The sequence below is a fragment of the Rousettus aegyptiacus genome, unplaced genomic scaffold, assembly GCF_014176215.1.
Source record: "Rousettus aegyptiacus isolate mRouAeg1 unplaced genomic scaffold, mRouAeg1.p scaffold_m13_p_3, whole genome shotgun sequence".
Classification (NCBI taxonomy): Eukaryota; Metazoa; Chordata; class Mammalia; order Chiroptera; family Pteropodidae; genus Rousettus; species Rousettus aegyptiacus.
Window position 1 is genome coordinate 49,368,946 of NW_023416306.1, and position 16,574 is coordinate 49,385,519.

The window sequence follows — 16,574 nt, forward strand, 5'->3', positions numbered from 1 at the left end:
TCTGTCCCCTGGCCATTAGGGATAAGTGTAGCTCCATAGTGAGCCTTCACCCAGAACCAGCCCAGGCTTACTGGAGCATCCAGTATATGTAGTTTGCAAATGAAAGCTGAGATGGAGGAAAGGAAAGCAGAAACATTCCATGTAGGATTGAAGATACAGTCATATCCCAGAAGGTAGAAGCTCCTATACCTTGGAAGCTGTGCTGTGTGGGGCTCCCTCAGTAACAAGCTGGTTCTACAAGACCCAACCGAGGCAGCACCTTTCTTACAAAGGTACTCAACTATTGTGGGTACCTTTGTGAAGCAAGTGCTTCAGTTTTTCTTCCAAACAGCGTTGGTGGATTTTTCTCTACTTCCCCTGGTTCTTCTTAGAATCAGTGACCTTCACTTCCAAGACACTTAGAGAAGTCAAAGGTCCAATCTGATCCATGGGATAAAAAGACACTAGCGGATCCTTACTGGAGTCCAGCTCAGTCTATAGCCTTGTTCTAAATAACAAGGACATCCAGAGTGGAAATATGTAAGCATTGACGACCTTCTCTGACCTGCAGGTATAGTTTTCACAAGAATATTCTTGTACATAGTTCCTACCAACAATGCTCTAACATCCTGTTACCAGTGTGCCTTCTCTACCTATATATCTTCCTAACCCCAGGCTCTCTGGGAGTTAAGACTGGCTGAGATTACCTCAAGGAGAAAGCCATTCCCAGGCAGACCTGTTTTCTGACCTGTGCTCTGTGACTTCCCTGATGGCTTGCTTTTAGAGTGACATAGTCTGGTAAAGAAATGAGTACAACACGCGCGCCCACACACACACACACCACATACACCACCCATGTACCACCCATAAAACATCCAAGTTCTCTCACCTTAGCCAAAAGAGAGCCCAGAAATGCCCACAAGACAGAGGTTAGGGGTGAAAGTCTTACTGAATTTTGACCCTCTCTCAGCTCCCAAAAAATATCTGTGAAGACTGTTCACATTTCTTTGGGAAGAAAGCAGAATTTAAGGAGATTGGTGATGAATCTAGGGGAATCACTGTGACTTATTAGGAGCATAGGCCTGGGGGAGCCTGTTTGCTCATCTGTCCCTGTGAACCTCCTTCTGCCCCAGGCCTGAAAGAAGAGGAGCCTCTAGCCAGCCAGCCATGAGGACAGTCCTTTCTGCATTTGCTTGACATAACACTTCAGGTCCTTTCTTCGCTCCAGTGGTGAAGGAAAAAGAAATCTGGGTCTGCTATCTGACTCACTCTCTCCCTTCCCCAGGGACCGGTTCAGGACCATGGTGAATGTCCTCGGTGATGCTTTTGGGACAGGCATCGTGGAGAAGCTCTCTAAGAAGGAGCTAGAGCAGATGAATGTTTCATCCGACGTCAACTTTGTGAACCCCTTTGCTGTGGAATCTACGACACTCGATAATGAAGACTCAGACACCAAGAAGTCCTATGTCAACGGAGGCTTTGCTGTAGACAAATCTGACACCATCTCATTCACCCAGACCTCACAGTTCTAGAGCCCTGGCTTCAGATGACTGGAAATAATAAAGGACATCTCATAGCAAATTCAAACATTAAGGAAAAAGAAAAACACTAGTGGCCAGTTGTACATTTGACCTGATATACAGACCTCCAGATTATTTTCTATATTTGGATTCACAGCTTTCGCTCTCCAAGTTCTAGGATTTGGGGGTGGTGTAAGATAAAATGAAATTGACTAAAAGGAAAGCTATATAATCTGGAGTTTTAAAATTTTATGACAGAGTTGCTACTGATGGAATTAGGTTAACAGATGTGAAAGAGAAATTACTTTCTCATGCACAGACCGGTGTTAGGGTTTTTTAAAAACTATTCTGTCACTGACTACAAATTTTTACTCGGGCTTTCTATTGGCATGGATTTCCTTTGACGTCTCACATTTTTATAGATTTTAATGTATCTAAACCATCCCCTTCCCCTAGTTAATGTGCCAAGTCGTCCATTTTGAAATCATCTCCAGCCCATTTCAAAGAAACTGTTTTGAAGGAAAACAGACCAGCCCAGTTCTGCAATAACAGTTTTAAGAAAGACGTCAGGTTTGGGAGGAAGGGAGAAGGGTTCTCTTTTCAATGTACTGTATTGGGACACTGGTAACTATAAAATCAGTGTTCAGTATAGAGCTAGATATATATATGTATGTATATATTTTCATATAATTTGCCAGACAGAGATCAGAATTGAACTGTCAATGTGAAATAAAGAGCTTTCCTTATACTTGAATAATAACTATGATTCCAATCCAGATCTACTTTGGGGTTTATCAGAATTCCTCTCTCAGGAGCACTAGAGTGAGAAATGTTGTTTGATTGTTTCATGTCTGTGTATCAGACCCAAAGCAGAGCTGTATTATGGTGATGCTCCAAGGTGGCATAGCCATACATTACAACTTACAGATTCTACTGCTGGGAGGGAATCTCTATTGGCTCTTTATAAGATTACATACAAAGGTGTCACTCACGTAAGGCTGGATGTGTTTTTATCCAACTGGAAGACTTCATTGTTCCAAGGTCAGTTATGCCCACTTAAAAATGACCGTACTTTGCCCCTTTGTACCCATCAGGGCCCAAACAACAAGGGCAAGCTACCAGCTAAGTTGTATTTTAATAGGGATTTAATGGATTGAACAAGCCACATTGATCAGAAAAACACTATCCCTACCCTAGATTCTTGCAGAGTAAATCCCAGGACATGAGACGTTGGTATCAGTGGTTCAGGAAACTTCTTCCATTGTATGACAGTTATCTCCTCCAGGGAGGATCATTCTAAGTGACTAGTAGTCTAGTAATCTTGGCTGTGCTCATTAAAATCCATTGCTTGTCATTCTAATTTATGAAGATAGCTTATTAAAGTCTGTGCTTTAGCTCACATCTTGTAAATAATGCTTAACATAAACTTGTATTTACACTGAGATTCAAAATACTCATGTCTCTGCAGTATTGAGTAGCCAATTTAAGCCTGTGCTTTTGTATTTAAGAAACCAGAAATTGTGCCAAAGATCATGGAAAAGTAAATAAATGCTCTATATCGACAGCCTGCATTTGAAATCTACAAAAGAATGATACTGAATTGGCATGTAATTATCATAAATCTGAACCAATAATTCAGTGTTTTAAAATCAAATAGTGGTATTGTTTATAAGGAAATAAATATGAATGTAAATGCAGTTGAATCAGTAATTTATCTTAGGTTGAATGGTTTTACCCCTTGACAGGTTTCTCTGATTTGAGGCACTAGAGTTGGCAGAGCTGTTCATGAACTGCAGGTCATCTTTGTTTTGGAGTCAGTTTGTAACCAGCCTCTTACACTGTGCTGTTAACTCATCAAAGGGAACAATGTTCCGTTTCAATCTCAATAAACATTTCCATCATTCTTTCTTCCCCGCCTTTATTTTCTTTTGTCTCACTTACATGGGTGTGGGAAGGTAAAGATGTGGTCAGTTGATTTAGATTGTACACAGATGATTACTTCCAAAACTTTACGCCAAAGAATGAAAAAGCAGAGCTTAAGGAAAAGTAATTCTTCTGTGTTAATCAGTGGGGATTATAAGGCTGAAATACAGTGTCATTATGAACAGTTTGCCCATACTTCATGAGTGAAATGGAAGGGAAGGGAAAATTTGGTTAGAAATTACCATAATGGGAGATAGTCTGATCTCAATATCATGGTGACTTGATTTCACCAAAGGACCAGTTCTGCCCTCTGAAATGTGACTATAAACTATGAATGGACGTATTCAGAGAACTTATAAAGAGATGGCACTGTTCTGCCTGGAACCTAAGTCATGAGAGGGGTCCGCTGGTAGACCCACTAGTTCATGATAGACAACAAAGGAGTGGATAGCCCCCGTAAACCTCAGAGATAACCCTTTAAAAATGCTCATCATTACCTGGCAAAACTAATTCAGAATAGTTTTCTCTTTTGGCAATGTGGGATAAAATACTCAACAACTCCTTAAAGAGATCTGTTTGGAAGATATAATATTGATCTTGCCGAGAGTAGTGGTGTTATCAGCTCTGGAAAGTGCCTTTATTTTTAAACAAATCTTAGCCCACCGGGTACAAGGCCTTTTATTTAAAATACATCTCATTAGAATAGTATGAGAAAACTGTATTTGGCTTATAATCCGGCAGTTTGCCAGCAACAGTGTTTTTTTGCAAGTGTTTGGACACACAGTTCCAATCTCTTAACAGCTTTGTGACCTTTGCCAATAATCTAGGCTTTGGTTTAATCTGTGAAATGGTGATAAATCTTGCCCTTTGAGGTTGCTTTAAGTAGTTAATGAGAAAATGTATATGATGCATTTAGTGGAGATTGTCACATATACGTGCGATAGATAAATGCTAGTGCCACCCCCCCCCAAAAAAAAGCCCTACACCACTCACCCCCTATTTACATGGGTAATCCATAGAGATGCAGCTACGACTGCTACTCATTGTCTCAGGACCTTTGTCACTGATATGATTAAGGATTGCAGCTCTCATCACTTGGTGTTATCTGAGTTATTAGAGCAAACAGTGCATCCAACCTAATGAGACTTAATATATGAACTATCATTCTTTGAAAAGGTTTCATTTAAATAGAGTAAGACAATATCTTCTCCTGTAAAATATTACATGGGAACTAAACAAAAGTGTTCACCACCTTTCTTCTGTGGCCTGACACACAGAGAGGGGTTTGAGATCAGGCTGCATATGTGAGGCCAAGATGCACATTCATGTAGCACCCCTTCATATGTCCTGAAATTAGGTACAACATGAAATTCACTTCTGCCATCTTCACCTGTAAATCTTGTGTCTGTCCTCCCCAATCTGAGACTTTTTTCTGGGCCCCACACGGGGCTTTTCAATAACCCCTATAGTAGGAAATGTACCTCCCTCCCCTGCAATCTTAGATTTTTTAAATGAAAGCCATATAATGTAAACGACAAGATATAAACCTTGTTAAATTAGTTTTGATAACAATATATTGATCCACATCTGTCAAATTAAGTGACTGTACCTAAGTATATAAAGTTACTGACTCTGATGGACATTATTAGGGAGATCTCTCAATGGGCCAAGCTAAATATTGCCACAAAACTCCTAAGCAAGCAGTAATATCTAACCACACAATTTCTGTCCCATTTCCTCTCTTACTAGGAAAAACCAATGTTATATGTGATTTGGAGAATGTACCCCCAGGATTATAGAGACACTTGTGGTTTCATCTGTAAACTCCACATGGTCTGCCAAATTTTAGATGCCACAAAGTTCAGAACAATTATTAGTAAACCCCTAAAGCAAAGATAAAATTAATATCTCTTTCATTCTGGTTGGAAAAAAAGGAAAAGGGAAAGCAGTGGCCTGTTCTAGAGAAATCTGATTTCTACATGGCTTCGCTGGTCTGCAGCCAGAAAACTGGCTTCACAAAAGCAGAACCAGGATACTACCTAGAGGGACACTTGCCCCACAAAAGTACCTCTTATCAAAAGATGGAGTTAAGGAAACCTGAAATTAAAATACAGAATCAGCCCAATTCCTGAAATGGGACACACACACACACACACACACCACTACCACTCACACATACACACCACACACACACACACACCATCTTCCAGACTCTAGACTCTGGGTAGCGACAGGAAAGCTATCAGCAAGTTTATAAAGATGCCACATTCTTGTCTTTCACTTAATTAAGGGCAGTTGAGAGAATGCAAAGGAGGACTGCATCACCTGAGAATTTCAGAGTCAAGAGTCTGACTGTGAGTCATTTCTGGAAAGAAATGAGGAGTTTGGAGGCCTGGCATTAGCCAGGATCTGCTTTAGCTTGTCCAGACCCAGTGGAAAGATACATTTTCCAAGGTGAGGATAAGGCTGACTGGAACGAATTGAGTGATCCCAGGAGGATAATCGCAGGGGGAAAGGCACCACTCTGTCATTGCTCAGGTGATTTATTTCATAGACACACCTTCACAAAGTACTTAAGGCATGAACATTTCAAAGATAGCTTTGATCATCCTCCAAGCATCGAAATGTAATTGTCACTTAAGGAGTCTTCATGTTGTGTTTCCAAGGTTATCAGTTTAACTTAGCAAGAATCATAAGAAGCCAGAAGAAAGTTTTGTCTGAGCTGAGGACTCAGGGGTGGGGGACGGGGGGAGGCGGGGGGGGCAGTTTCTCCAAAATGAATCCAAGGAGAATGAAATGCCCAGGTGTTTAGGAGACTGGGTAGTTCTGACAGGTGTCAAAGAACTGCTGCAGTGTAACTCAGAGTTATGTTAGGAACTAAAGCGACAGCAGTCAGCAGCAGAGGGACACTGGATGATCCTTGCCTAACACTTGCTTTTGTCTTCTCAGCGTGTCAAATTGAGTTTAATTCCCAAGGCTTACAAACTAATCCCCCATTTCCTAATTTAGCCAGAAAGAGTAAGACAGGCAAGAATGTGTCAACTTTACATTAAGCACACAAACTCAAGACTTTGCTCAGTCAAGAGGGGCCAGTTTAGTTAGAAAAACAGGCCACTTGAAGTTAATGAGAAAATTAGCAATACAAACAACAAGGCAGACTCAGTGTGCAAGGATACTGAATCTGCTTTTCTGGCACTAAGGGAAACTTTGCTCCTGTATCATTCCAGGCAGACAGCCAGATTATCTACCCTATTGTTGGGTATCATCACCTTTCATAGAGATGACACTCTAAGGCAAATATAGGTCAGTTTCTTTTAAGATGCTGACCTCCTCACTGCTGCAGGCACTGAGTGAGGAGTTTTCTCCTTGCCAGGATGAATGCAGGAGAGGATGAGATATCACGACTCCAGGAAAAAAAAAAAAAAAAAAAACCAGCAACAGCAACACAGAAGAAACTCATTTTTATTTACTTGAGAAATGTTTATTTACTTGACAAATGTTTGCATTGGAGTTACTATGTGGCAAGCACTGTTCTTAGCACTTAAAAAATATTAACTCATTTAATCTCAACAATAATGTGAAGTAGGTACTATTATTATACCCTTTCTATAGATGAGAAACTGGTACCAAAAAAAAAGGTAAGTCACTTGCCCAAGATCACACATTGGACAGGTGGCACAGCAATTGGGTCTCCAGCGTCGACATTCTTTACCACGCATTGAAAACCACTGAAGGCCAGAAGTGCTAGAATATTAATTCTAACTCAAGTTTGGGATGGCCTAACATTTTCAAGACAAATAATAATCATTGTTAATACTTACCAAGTGTTAACTACATGCCTGGCACTATACTAGGTATTTTACATGCTTGATCTCATTTATTCTTCTCAGCAGTGCCTTCAGGCACGTATTGTCAACTTCCGTTTCCAGATGAGGAAATTATGGCTTAGAGAGGGGTTAGGTAACTTGCCCAAGTTCACACAGCTGGAACTCAAACCTGATTCCAAAGTGTATGTTTCTAACCATTGAGATGTGACACTTCAAAATGTCTAAAAATTCCATGCAAATTGGGGGAAAAAAAAGAAAGCAGAGATAATCAAAAACTTCCCAACAAAGAAAAATCTAGGACCAAATGGTTTCACTGGTAAATTCTAACAAATATTTAAAGAATTAATACCAATCCTTCTCAAGCTCTTCTAAAAAACAGAAGAGGAGGGAATTTTCATACTAATTTTACAAGGTCAGCATTATCCTGAAACCAAAGCCAAACAAGGACATTACAAGAAAAACAAAAACAAAACTACAGGTCAATATCCTTGATGAACATAGATGCAAAAATCCTTAACAAAATATTAACAAACCAAATTCAATAGCACATTAAAAGGACTGTACACCATGACCAAGTGGGCTTTAATTCTGGGGTACAAAAAAATAATAATAATAAAGTACTAAAAATAAAAATAATAATTCTAGGATACAGGATAATTCAACATAAGCAAATCAATAAACGTGATACACCACATTAACAAAATTAGGTATAAAAATCATTATGATCATCTCTATAAATGCAGAAAAAGCATCTGACAAAATTCAACATCCTTTCATGATAAAAACTCTTTTAACAAATAGGGTACAGAAGGAACGTCCTTCAAAATGATGAAGGCCATATATGGTAAGCCCACATCTAATATATTCAATAGTGAAAAGATGAAAACTTTTCCTCTAAGATCAGGAACAATATAAGCTCCAAGGTAAACCAATGTCCTCCTTGTGAAATCCAACTGGCATTTTCATTCATTTTTACTCTTTTGCAGTATTTGTCACTGTTAATTAGCTCATTTTCCACTCAGTTCTCTTCCCTTGATTTCTAAGACACTATTGGGTTCTATCCCAATCCTCTTACCCCATTCTTCAACAAGCTTTGTAACTTCCTTTTCCTGTGCTCCCTTCCTGTGGGCCTCATCTCCGTGCAATGGTTGGCCTGTGGCGAACACACAGGAGACTCTCAAATACGGAATGAATCAACAAGCTCCAGTTTCTTTTGGTCTCTTTCTCTACACTCTCTCCACCAGAAATTCATCCATTATTATGGCTTCAAATGCCACTTATATTCAGATGATTAACAAAAATATGTATCTGCAAAATCTATAGCTGCCTTTGGTTTCTCCTGTCCTGACCTCCCAGCCAAATTTCAGGTCTACATTCCTAACTTCTATTGGACTATCTTTGTAAAATTGAATTTATCCAAAGTCAAACTTGCAAATTTCTTCTGTATTCTCTTTTTTTCTAAATTAGGTGTTGTGTTTTCAAAATCACCATTATTTCCACTGCAACCTCGGATCATAACAATTTCTTTGACCCTCTTTGACCCCAAGCGGTTGGAGGTAACAAGGCAGGTCTACAGAGGTTCTTTCATTTATCTGAATCCCACTCCCCACTTAGGTGGGAGCCCCTTAGTGACAATGCTGCATGTCTGTGAAGTGGCTGGTCCATGACTTAGCTTCAGTTCAGACATGTATAACTGGACATGGTGCATTCCTACACTTCTCTTCCCATGTAATTCTTAAATAAATAATGAATACTTTGATAATCCTCAATTCTATTTACAACAATAAAATCTTCAAAATAGTAACAAGATTCAGAGGTACCAACAACAGCAAAAATCTAAAACCAAGAGATGGCTCCCATTGCCTTTGAGCACTTACCCTGCCTTTGTGTGTTCCCTATCTGGCCCTACTGACAAAAAAGACACCAGGAAAAAAAAATCCTTCCTTAAAATGTTTTATTCGGCCTCCTATTTTGTTCTTTTGTTCCTGAGCTCATTTCACCTCATATCATGAAGAATGTAGATGTGAATGTGAGTCTACGAAATGAAGAACACTGTGTCCTTTTATCTGCAAGGTAATTATTGTCTCAATCAATACTTCATTCCTGATGATTAAATAGTTCACCTTCATTTTGCAACTCAGCCCAGGCCTTCTGACTAAACAGTTTCTTCTTTAAGGGAGCCAGACTCCCCCTCCCCTGCCACACACACACCATTAAAATAAGCGCCATTTTAAAAAGTTGCCTAGTGAGGTTTAATGAGCCCCTTTTTCCTCTATAACCCTCCCACACTGTCTAGGTTCTATTACCCTAATTTCCAGACTTCTTCAATAGTCTCCCTGCTGCCACCTTCTACCCACTCCCAAACCACGCTGAACAAGATCATCAGATTAATAGTCTGCTTTCTCACACTAAACTCTAATGGTTTCTTCCTGTCTACAGCACTAAGTCTAAAACACCAAACCCAGTATTTGAGATACTTCATAATATATCCCCAATGGCTATTTTCTTCTTCTCCATTCACATATCCTTCATCAGACTCTAATTTCCTCACTTCTCCCAAACCTCTTCTCCACCTGGTCTTCCTATGACTTAATGTCAGAAATAAATTCTTGGTCCTTGGCCCCAGAACTACATTATTTCTTACCTTATGGAACCTAGAGGAATAACAGTGCTTTGGTGTATAATCAGATAATTGCCTTAAATTAATCAATTTGAGACTTGATTGTAACATAATGAAATTGAGTTCCACAAACTTGAGTTACTATTATGTCATATTGTTCAATAAGAGTCAAAACTGGTGGCTGTGGGCAAGATCAGCTTCAGACCAGCTTTATGTGGCCATAGAGCCTTTTGTTGTCTTAGATTTGAATTTGAAGAATTTGAACACCTTGCAGGAAGTGGAAGGGGTGAAGTTACGCTCTCCATTTCACCCCAGCCCCCATTACTCACCATTATTTCAAACCCACTGTTTCCAACAGTCACAAATCCTGCCTGGTCCTGAAGGCATCTGAGTTTGCAACACCTTTGAAACATCTCATTGCCCTAAGAAGTCTGAAGACTCCAGTAAGGCACAGGTTGCATGTTACACTCATTAGCATAACTTGTCCCTTACTTCACGGGGCCCAGTACAATACTGAGCACATAGTAGGAGCTTAATAAATACAAGTTGAGTGATCCCATGCAAGGCTATGGAATCAATTTAATTATTTGTCAGGACGGGGAGACTGCATGACTCAGTGAACAAAAGATGTCACCTTTCACCTGTGTTGAACTTCCCTTATGCAATGACAAACGAACTTTTATGAGGATGAGCTCTCACCAGGAATCCAGCGCTTCCAACAATGACACCTATTACATTCAGTCTATTCCTGGAAGTCACCCCACTAAAATAGGTGTGATATTTCTCTCAGTTTAAGACACCTATTTGGGTGTCAGTTCCTGGAGGAAAAAGAACAGGGAGGGATATTTATTTTGAGGTGAGAGGTGGCTTCCTAAAAATGCCATTTATAAACATAATACTCCAGTGATGGGAAATAAGAGTAGAAAGCATCTCTTATTGGCCTAAACAAGAAGTGGTTAACCTCATTCCAACTTCTGTCAAGAGACCTTAGTTGCCCTGTCACTCTGCTGAAATGCTCTGAGTTCATTTTTTTAAAACCCTGTAGGTTGAATTAGCCAGCATGCGCCAGCCTCAGAGACAACCAGGGGACAACTAAGGGTGGCAGAAAGTGGTAGGAAGAACATGAGGTTTGGAAACAAATAAACAAGTGTTTGAAAATTGTCTCTGATACACGTTAGTTTTTCTGAGCCTTGGTGTCCTTAGCAAAAAAGGAAAGAAAAAAAAAGTTTTCCTCAAATAATTAAATAAGATGAGAATAACTTAGCAGCTAATACTTACTGGGTGCATATTTCATGCCAGGCACTGATTTAAAGGGCTTTAAATGTGTTGACTCATCTACTTATGCCCCTGTTATGAAGTAGTTACTATTATTGCCTTCACTTCACACAGGACACTGAGGCATAAGGAGGTTATTTGTCACTCAGCCAGTAAATGCCAGAACCAGGATTCAAATCTAAGTGCATTCACTCCAGAGTCCCCAGTCTTCATACCTAAATGATGATGCCCTAATGAAGCACTTGACATAGTGCCTGGCAAACTGAGGCACTAAACAAAGGAATGAAAAACAAGGCAGGGGAGGCAGGAAAAAGGAAAAAGACCTTTACTCCATTTCATTACTGGGATTCCAGTTGGCCAAGGTCAGGCAACAAGGTCTTTAAAAGACTATCACTCTCCCAAGCCCCTCAACGTTGCCCTTGTCCCTGCCTCTTCTGTGGTAGAACTTAGAACAAATCACCCTCCATACGCACCCAGGCTAAGCAGGACATGCAGTAACGTACCTTGGCTGATACAAAAGCATCCTCAACCACTCACAAACTAAAGCCCCATGACCCACCACGGGTATTTCAACTCTCTTACCTTAGAGCCAACTCTTTGCTTAGCCAGAGGTCTTCCTTTTCTTTCTTCATTTGAAAATCCTAATTCTGGTGACTCAGCAGCCCAGCGGCCTCAAACCCCCTTCATTTTGGGGGCAGGCCATGAAATGCTGAGTCACTCAGTGCTGCCATCTCAGAGCTCCTGATGTCGAAATAAAGATTAGTGCCCTCCAGCACGTGACCCTCCTACACATACAAAGCAAACCTAGCCATGCATTATGTCATCTTCCATCTGTACTATTGGACCACATGGTCTTCAAGAGGAGGCAAAGCTGTGGTCACCACAGAGCCAGAGAGAGCAAACAAGCCCCAGCAGGTGATTCGGATGAGTAAATGAGGATACTATGGGCTACAGGCTACTTTTAAAATAAAGATAAGAACAAAGAAAAATATATACTTATGGCGGGTACTAGAGGATCACTCTAAAAGACACAGAATCCCAAGGGGGAAATTTCAGAGTATGAGCTCCTCACTGTGCTGAAGCAGCTCCATCCAAATGACCCAGCCACCCTGAAAAGGACTCATTTGCACCAGGAAAAAGCTCATGTCTTAGGCTTGACCCTATTTTTGTTACATTTCCTAGTTCTGAAGATGAAACTAAGCAAAGACTCCTCTGATGAAAAAAGTAATTATTGCTGCTCCTAGATCCAGTGTGGAGGAGCAGGAGGCAGCACACCCCAGGAGCCTGAGAGTCGCAGCTCTTCTCATTGTCAGCAGAGTTCCCAGTAAAGGAAAAGAAAGGAGGGAGTTCTCTGAGACCTGCATGCCCCCAAGGAGTGCTGGGATGGATCACCTATTCAGAGAAGGACAGCAGTCCCATTAAGCAGTACTAACAGATTCATTGGTTACATGCAGATTTAGAGGGCATGTCCTTACCTCAGGTTGCCCTTATAATGGACCTAATTGAGTAGAGCCATGGCCATTATTAAGAGTGGCCAGGCATTTAGAGGCTAGGCCGAACTTGCATACAGGACCCATCCATCCTGTACTTAGATTTAAAACCAACCACCTTCTTTTATGTTAAACTTATCATGTATACTCTCACTTTTAAAATCCTATTTATAATTCCAGGTCTATAGGCTTCAGGTTACTTTGGATCAGTCAGGTGACCATAGGGAAATGGCCTTGCTGTATGGTGGCTTTTGCTGGGAGGGCCCAGGCTCTATAAGGGAGAGCTTCCCAGGAGCCACTACAAACCCAGACCTGTGAAACAGGCTTGTAAAATGTGGTACAGGCTTTGACAGATTTGCAACTGTGAAAGTCAAGAAACGAATAACTGTCTACGGCCATGCCACCCTGAACAAGCTTAATCCCATCTGATCTTGGAAGCCAAACAGGGTCAGGCCTGGTTAGAACTTATATAGGAGACCACCTAGGAAGATCAGGTGCAGTAGGTGTAAAAAAAATAAATAATAAGGGATTGTAAGCTGACAAGGTCCTCGCAATCTATGAGGTCAACCAAGGGTTGCCTCACCTTAAAAAATAAAAGGTAAAGAAAAAGAAAAGGAAAAGAAATGAATAACTAACAGAAGTAAGGCAGGTAGGAATTTTCATTACATTTAATGACAGATCTTCCCAAAAGAATCCAAATCTCAATGCATCACAGAATTAGTCACATTATTATTTACTCCAAAAGCAAAATATCTCAACTGCAATCCTAGTCCAATATTACCCCACAAAACTGAAATAATTCCTTGAGAAATAAAAAATGGCAAAAGAGGAATAATTTAAACAATAGAGCTAGCAGATCAGAAAGTAAGAAAAAGGCAGATCGATTTGTGGGGGCGGGAGGAAGACTTTAATTAAGAATGGGTATTTAAGATCATATCCCTAAATTGAATTAAGGAGTTGTGCTCAAATCATTTCAAAAAAAAAAAAAAAACATGAATGTCCCAAAGTATTTGAATAATAACTGACATAGGATACAAATTCATTAGAACTGATTTCCCGCAGCTGTTTATGTCCTTCTTTGAAAGTGGCTCTTTCCTGAGAATTATACTATACTCTTAATGTAATATAATATTTTTTATTTTTGATAACTACTGAGACATCAAAATAAATTGAGAACTATAGTTTCACTCACTCTGAGAACATATAAGCAGGTGTAATTTAAGCATGTTGTCTGTTTTCCAAAGGTACAATGCTTGTTGTAATATACACCTTTACCTGGATGAAATTCTGAGAGGAGGATAAATGGGTTTTGTTTTACTGTTTTTGTTTTGGGAGGTTTTTTTCTCCCTTTTTCTAGGTTTTCCGTGGACTTCATGTAAATCAAGCTTAACACTAAAACACGTGCGCGTGCACGCGCACACACACACACACACAGATTTACCAAAAAGAGAAAATCAGGTTGGCAGTCTTGTCTTGGAGGATTTATCAAGTTGTTTCTTTAAATAGCAGCTTCCTTTAGCCTATGTAAAATATAAGTTGATTTAGAAAGGAAGAAAGAGGGAGGGCGGGAGGGAGGAGGAAAAAAGAACTTTTCAAAAACACATCCACTGCCAAAAATCAGGAACTCCTGAAAAGGCGCCTTGATATTTTCATGAGAATTCTCAGAAGTACTTTCCAAATGAAAAAGCACCTACCATTGGACTACTGTTATTTTCTATTTCAAGCTCAAAACAAACATACAAACTAAAACAAATTTTCCACCTCGACAAGAAAATATGAGCCCCAAACAATGAACACTTTAATCAACCACTCTTACCTGGGTACAAAAGACTGAGTACAGGGTTTGATTTAAAGGGGATGAGACACCAGCAACTTGATATATATAACAAAAATCGTTGTTCATTTCTCTAAGGATGTATTGACGACTCCAAGAGAGAGTTCTTTATGATGCTCCTCCAGCTTTCTTTCATCCAGTTTCCCCTCCAAGATCTGAAACTTCCCATACTGCATGTGGTACTGAGAAAAAGAGAAAAACGATCAATATAACCAAGACAAAAATGATGACTTCATTTTATCCTACTCTTGACATGTCTCTCTACCTTGGGATCACTGGTTTCTGAGCCCCTTCTACATTCCTGGCATAGAATGAGGCAACATTAGTTAGCATGACAAAGCTGTGTGGCCTTAAGCAAGTAACCTGCACTCTTTGTATAATATGGGGATGGTAATAAGCAGAGTATCCATCTCTGGATAGAGTGTTATCATGAAGAGTTGGTACAGTCCTTGGTGTACAGTATGTGAGCAGAAAATGCCAGGTGCTACTGAGTGAAACTGTGAAACATGCCCCCCAATCAATTCAAGTCTATGAAACAATTATTTCTGGGCATGGACGGTGTCAGTATAGGATTAGAGGGTGTTCCAAGCAAACCCCCAAGCCTACTGCAGAGATTCTCAATCATAAATGTGCATCAGAATCTCCTAAGGACGCTTATAAAAATGCCAGACACAACCCACAGAGATTCCAATGAAATTGGTCTGTAGTGGAGCCATACCAATTTACAAACTGAATATTACCATCAGTATTTTTCAGTATTTTTCAAAGCACGTATCTCCACCACCCCCAGGCCCCATGATTCTAAGGCTCATTGAGGACAACTGACCCAGGAGTCTGACTCGTGATTTAGGTGCACAGCTACTGCTTGTGGGGTCTGTGGGACAGTAACAAGACCAAGAGCTCCTGGGATGAAGGAGGTGTTATCTATTGTGTCAGTTCTCACAAGTCACCAAATGAAAAATTCCTCAGAAGCCAGTGACCAAATCAGAGAGGGAGGGTCCCCAGGGCTGAAGTTTGAAATCTCTAGGCTGGTTTGCTTTGAGCTTTGGTTGTAATGGAGGTTGAAGGGGTTCCTGTGGGAGGAAGTAAAACCTGCCTGCCAGCAGAGATAGGTAAAGTTGGAGGCCATACTAGCTACCATCTTAGGAGCAAGAAGCCAAATGAGCTATGACAATCAGAAACCAGTGCTTTGATTCATTTTTATCCTTTATTTTTTTTCTTCCTAGGTTTATTTCCTTTCTGCTAGTCTTTAATTTTAGGAAAGTTTTGTGCTACAATTCTTGTCTGTGTTTGAGTTACTTATTCGGTTCCTCCAAATCTTGAGATCACTAGGATCTCAAGGAGAGGGAAAGCTGATAAACAGTGAAACAGCAGAAGTAGAGAGAGAGAAAGAAAAGGGGCAAGAATTGGTGCTGCCCTCTAACCCTTCAAAGACTTGGGGCAGGAAGTGTGACATGAGTGCCCTCAATAGAAAAAAGGTTCTTGGTATTAAAAGTAGAATTTGAGGTGGGCAATGATTAAATATATTAGTATCTCAGGTCAGTTTGTTAGCTGAATGTAAACAGCACCTCCCATATTAACAGCATCGTCCCTGTGATTCCTGAAAAAAAATATTCCATTCTAGAGACAAGAGCAGAGGCTTATTCTTGGTTGGGATATCAGAACATGTAGGATGTTAAGTACGACACTGTGAAAAAGAAAGAAAGAGAGAGAGGAAGAAAGGAAGGAAAGGAGGCAGGGAGGGAGAAGAAAGAGAGAGAGAGAGAGAGAGAGAGAGAGAAGGAAAAAAAAGAATTGGTGCTGCAAGCAGGAGAGCTTCCTTGAGAAAAGCAGGAAAGGGGGCCTATAGCAGAAAAGCACTGCGTCTTCCGCAGAATGTTCTCTGTGCTGTCTTTCCAATGCATGGGGGTTACTCTGGCTGCCCCCCTTCAGCTGCTTGACCTTGCTTGTTTGGATCTCCCCTGGATTCACTATGCTGCTTGGCATCTTTCCAATAAATGCCCCGTTTCCTTAAAACAGCCAAAGTCAAGTGGGTTTTTTGTAACCATGAAAATCTTCACCAACACAGTCTTCCAGGGCCCCTGCCTCATCAAGAATCCATGATTC

The 16,574-nt window shown here is 40.4% G+C and overlaps 2 protein-coding genes across 6 annotated transcripts in view; one reads left to right on the top strand and one right to left on the bottom strand.

Moving 5' to 3' along the window:
- The window catches only part of SLC1A1 (solute carrier family 1 member 1), a 68,798-nt gene extending 65,396 nt beyond the window's left edge, over positions 1–3,402 (top strand). Inside the window, exon 12 of the mRNA XM_016138344.2 lies at positions 1,265–3,402. Within this exon, the coding sequence (XP_015993830.2) occupies positions 1,265–1,511 (247 nt within the window). The 3' untranslated portion in view covers positions 1,512–3,402. The remainder of the gene's footprint in view (positions 1–1,264) is intronic.
- Positions 3,403–14,040: 10,638 nt separating this feature from the next.
- The window catches only part of SPATA6L (spermatogenesis associated 6 like), a 45,242-nt gene continuing 42,708 nt past the window's right edge, over positions 14,041–16,574 (bottom strand). For all 5 annotated transcript variants that reach the window (XM_016138345.2, XM_036238500.1, XM_016138346.2 and 2 more), the window contains one exon: positions 14,041–14,650. The gene's annotated coding sequence lies outside the window, so the exon portion shown is untranslated. The remainder of the gene's footprint in view (positions 14,651–16,574) is intronic.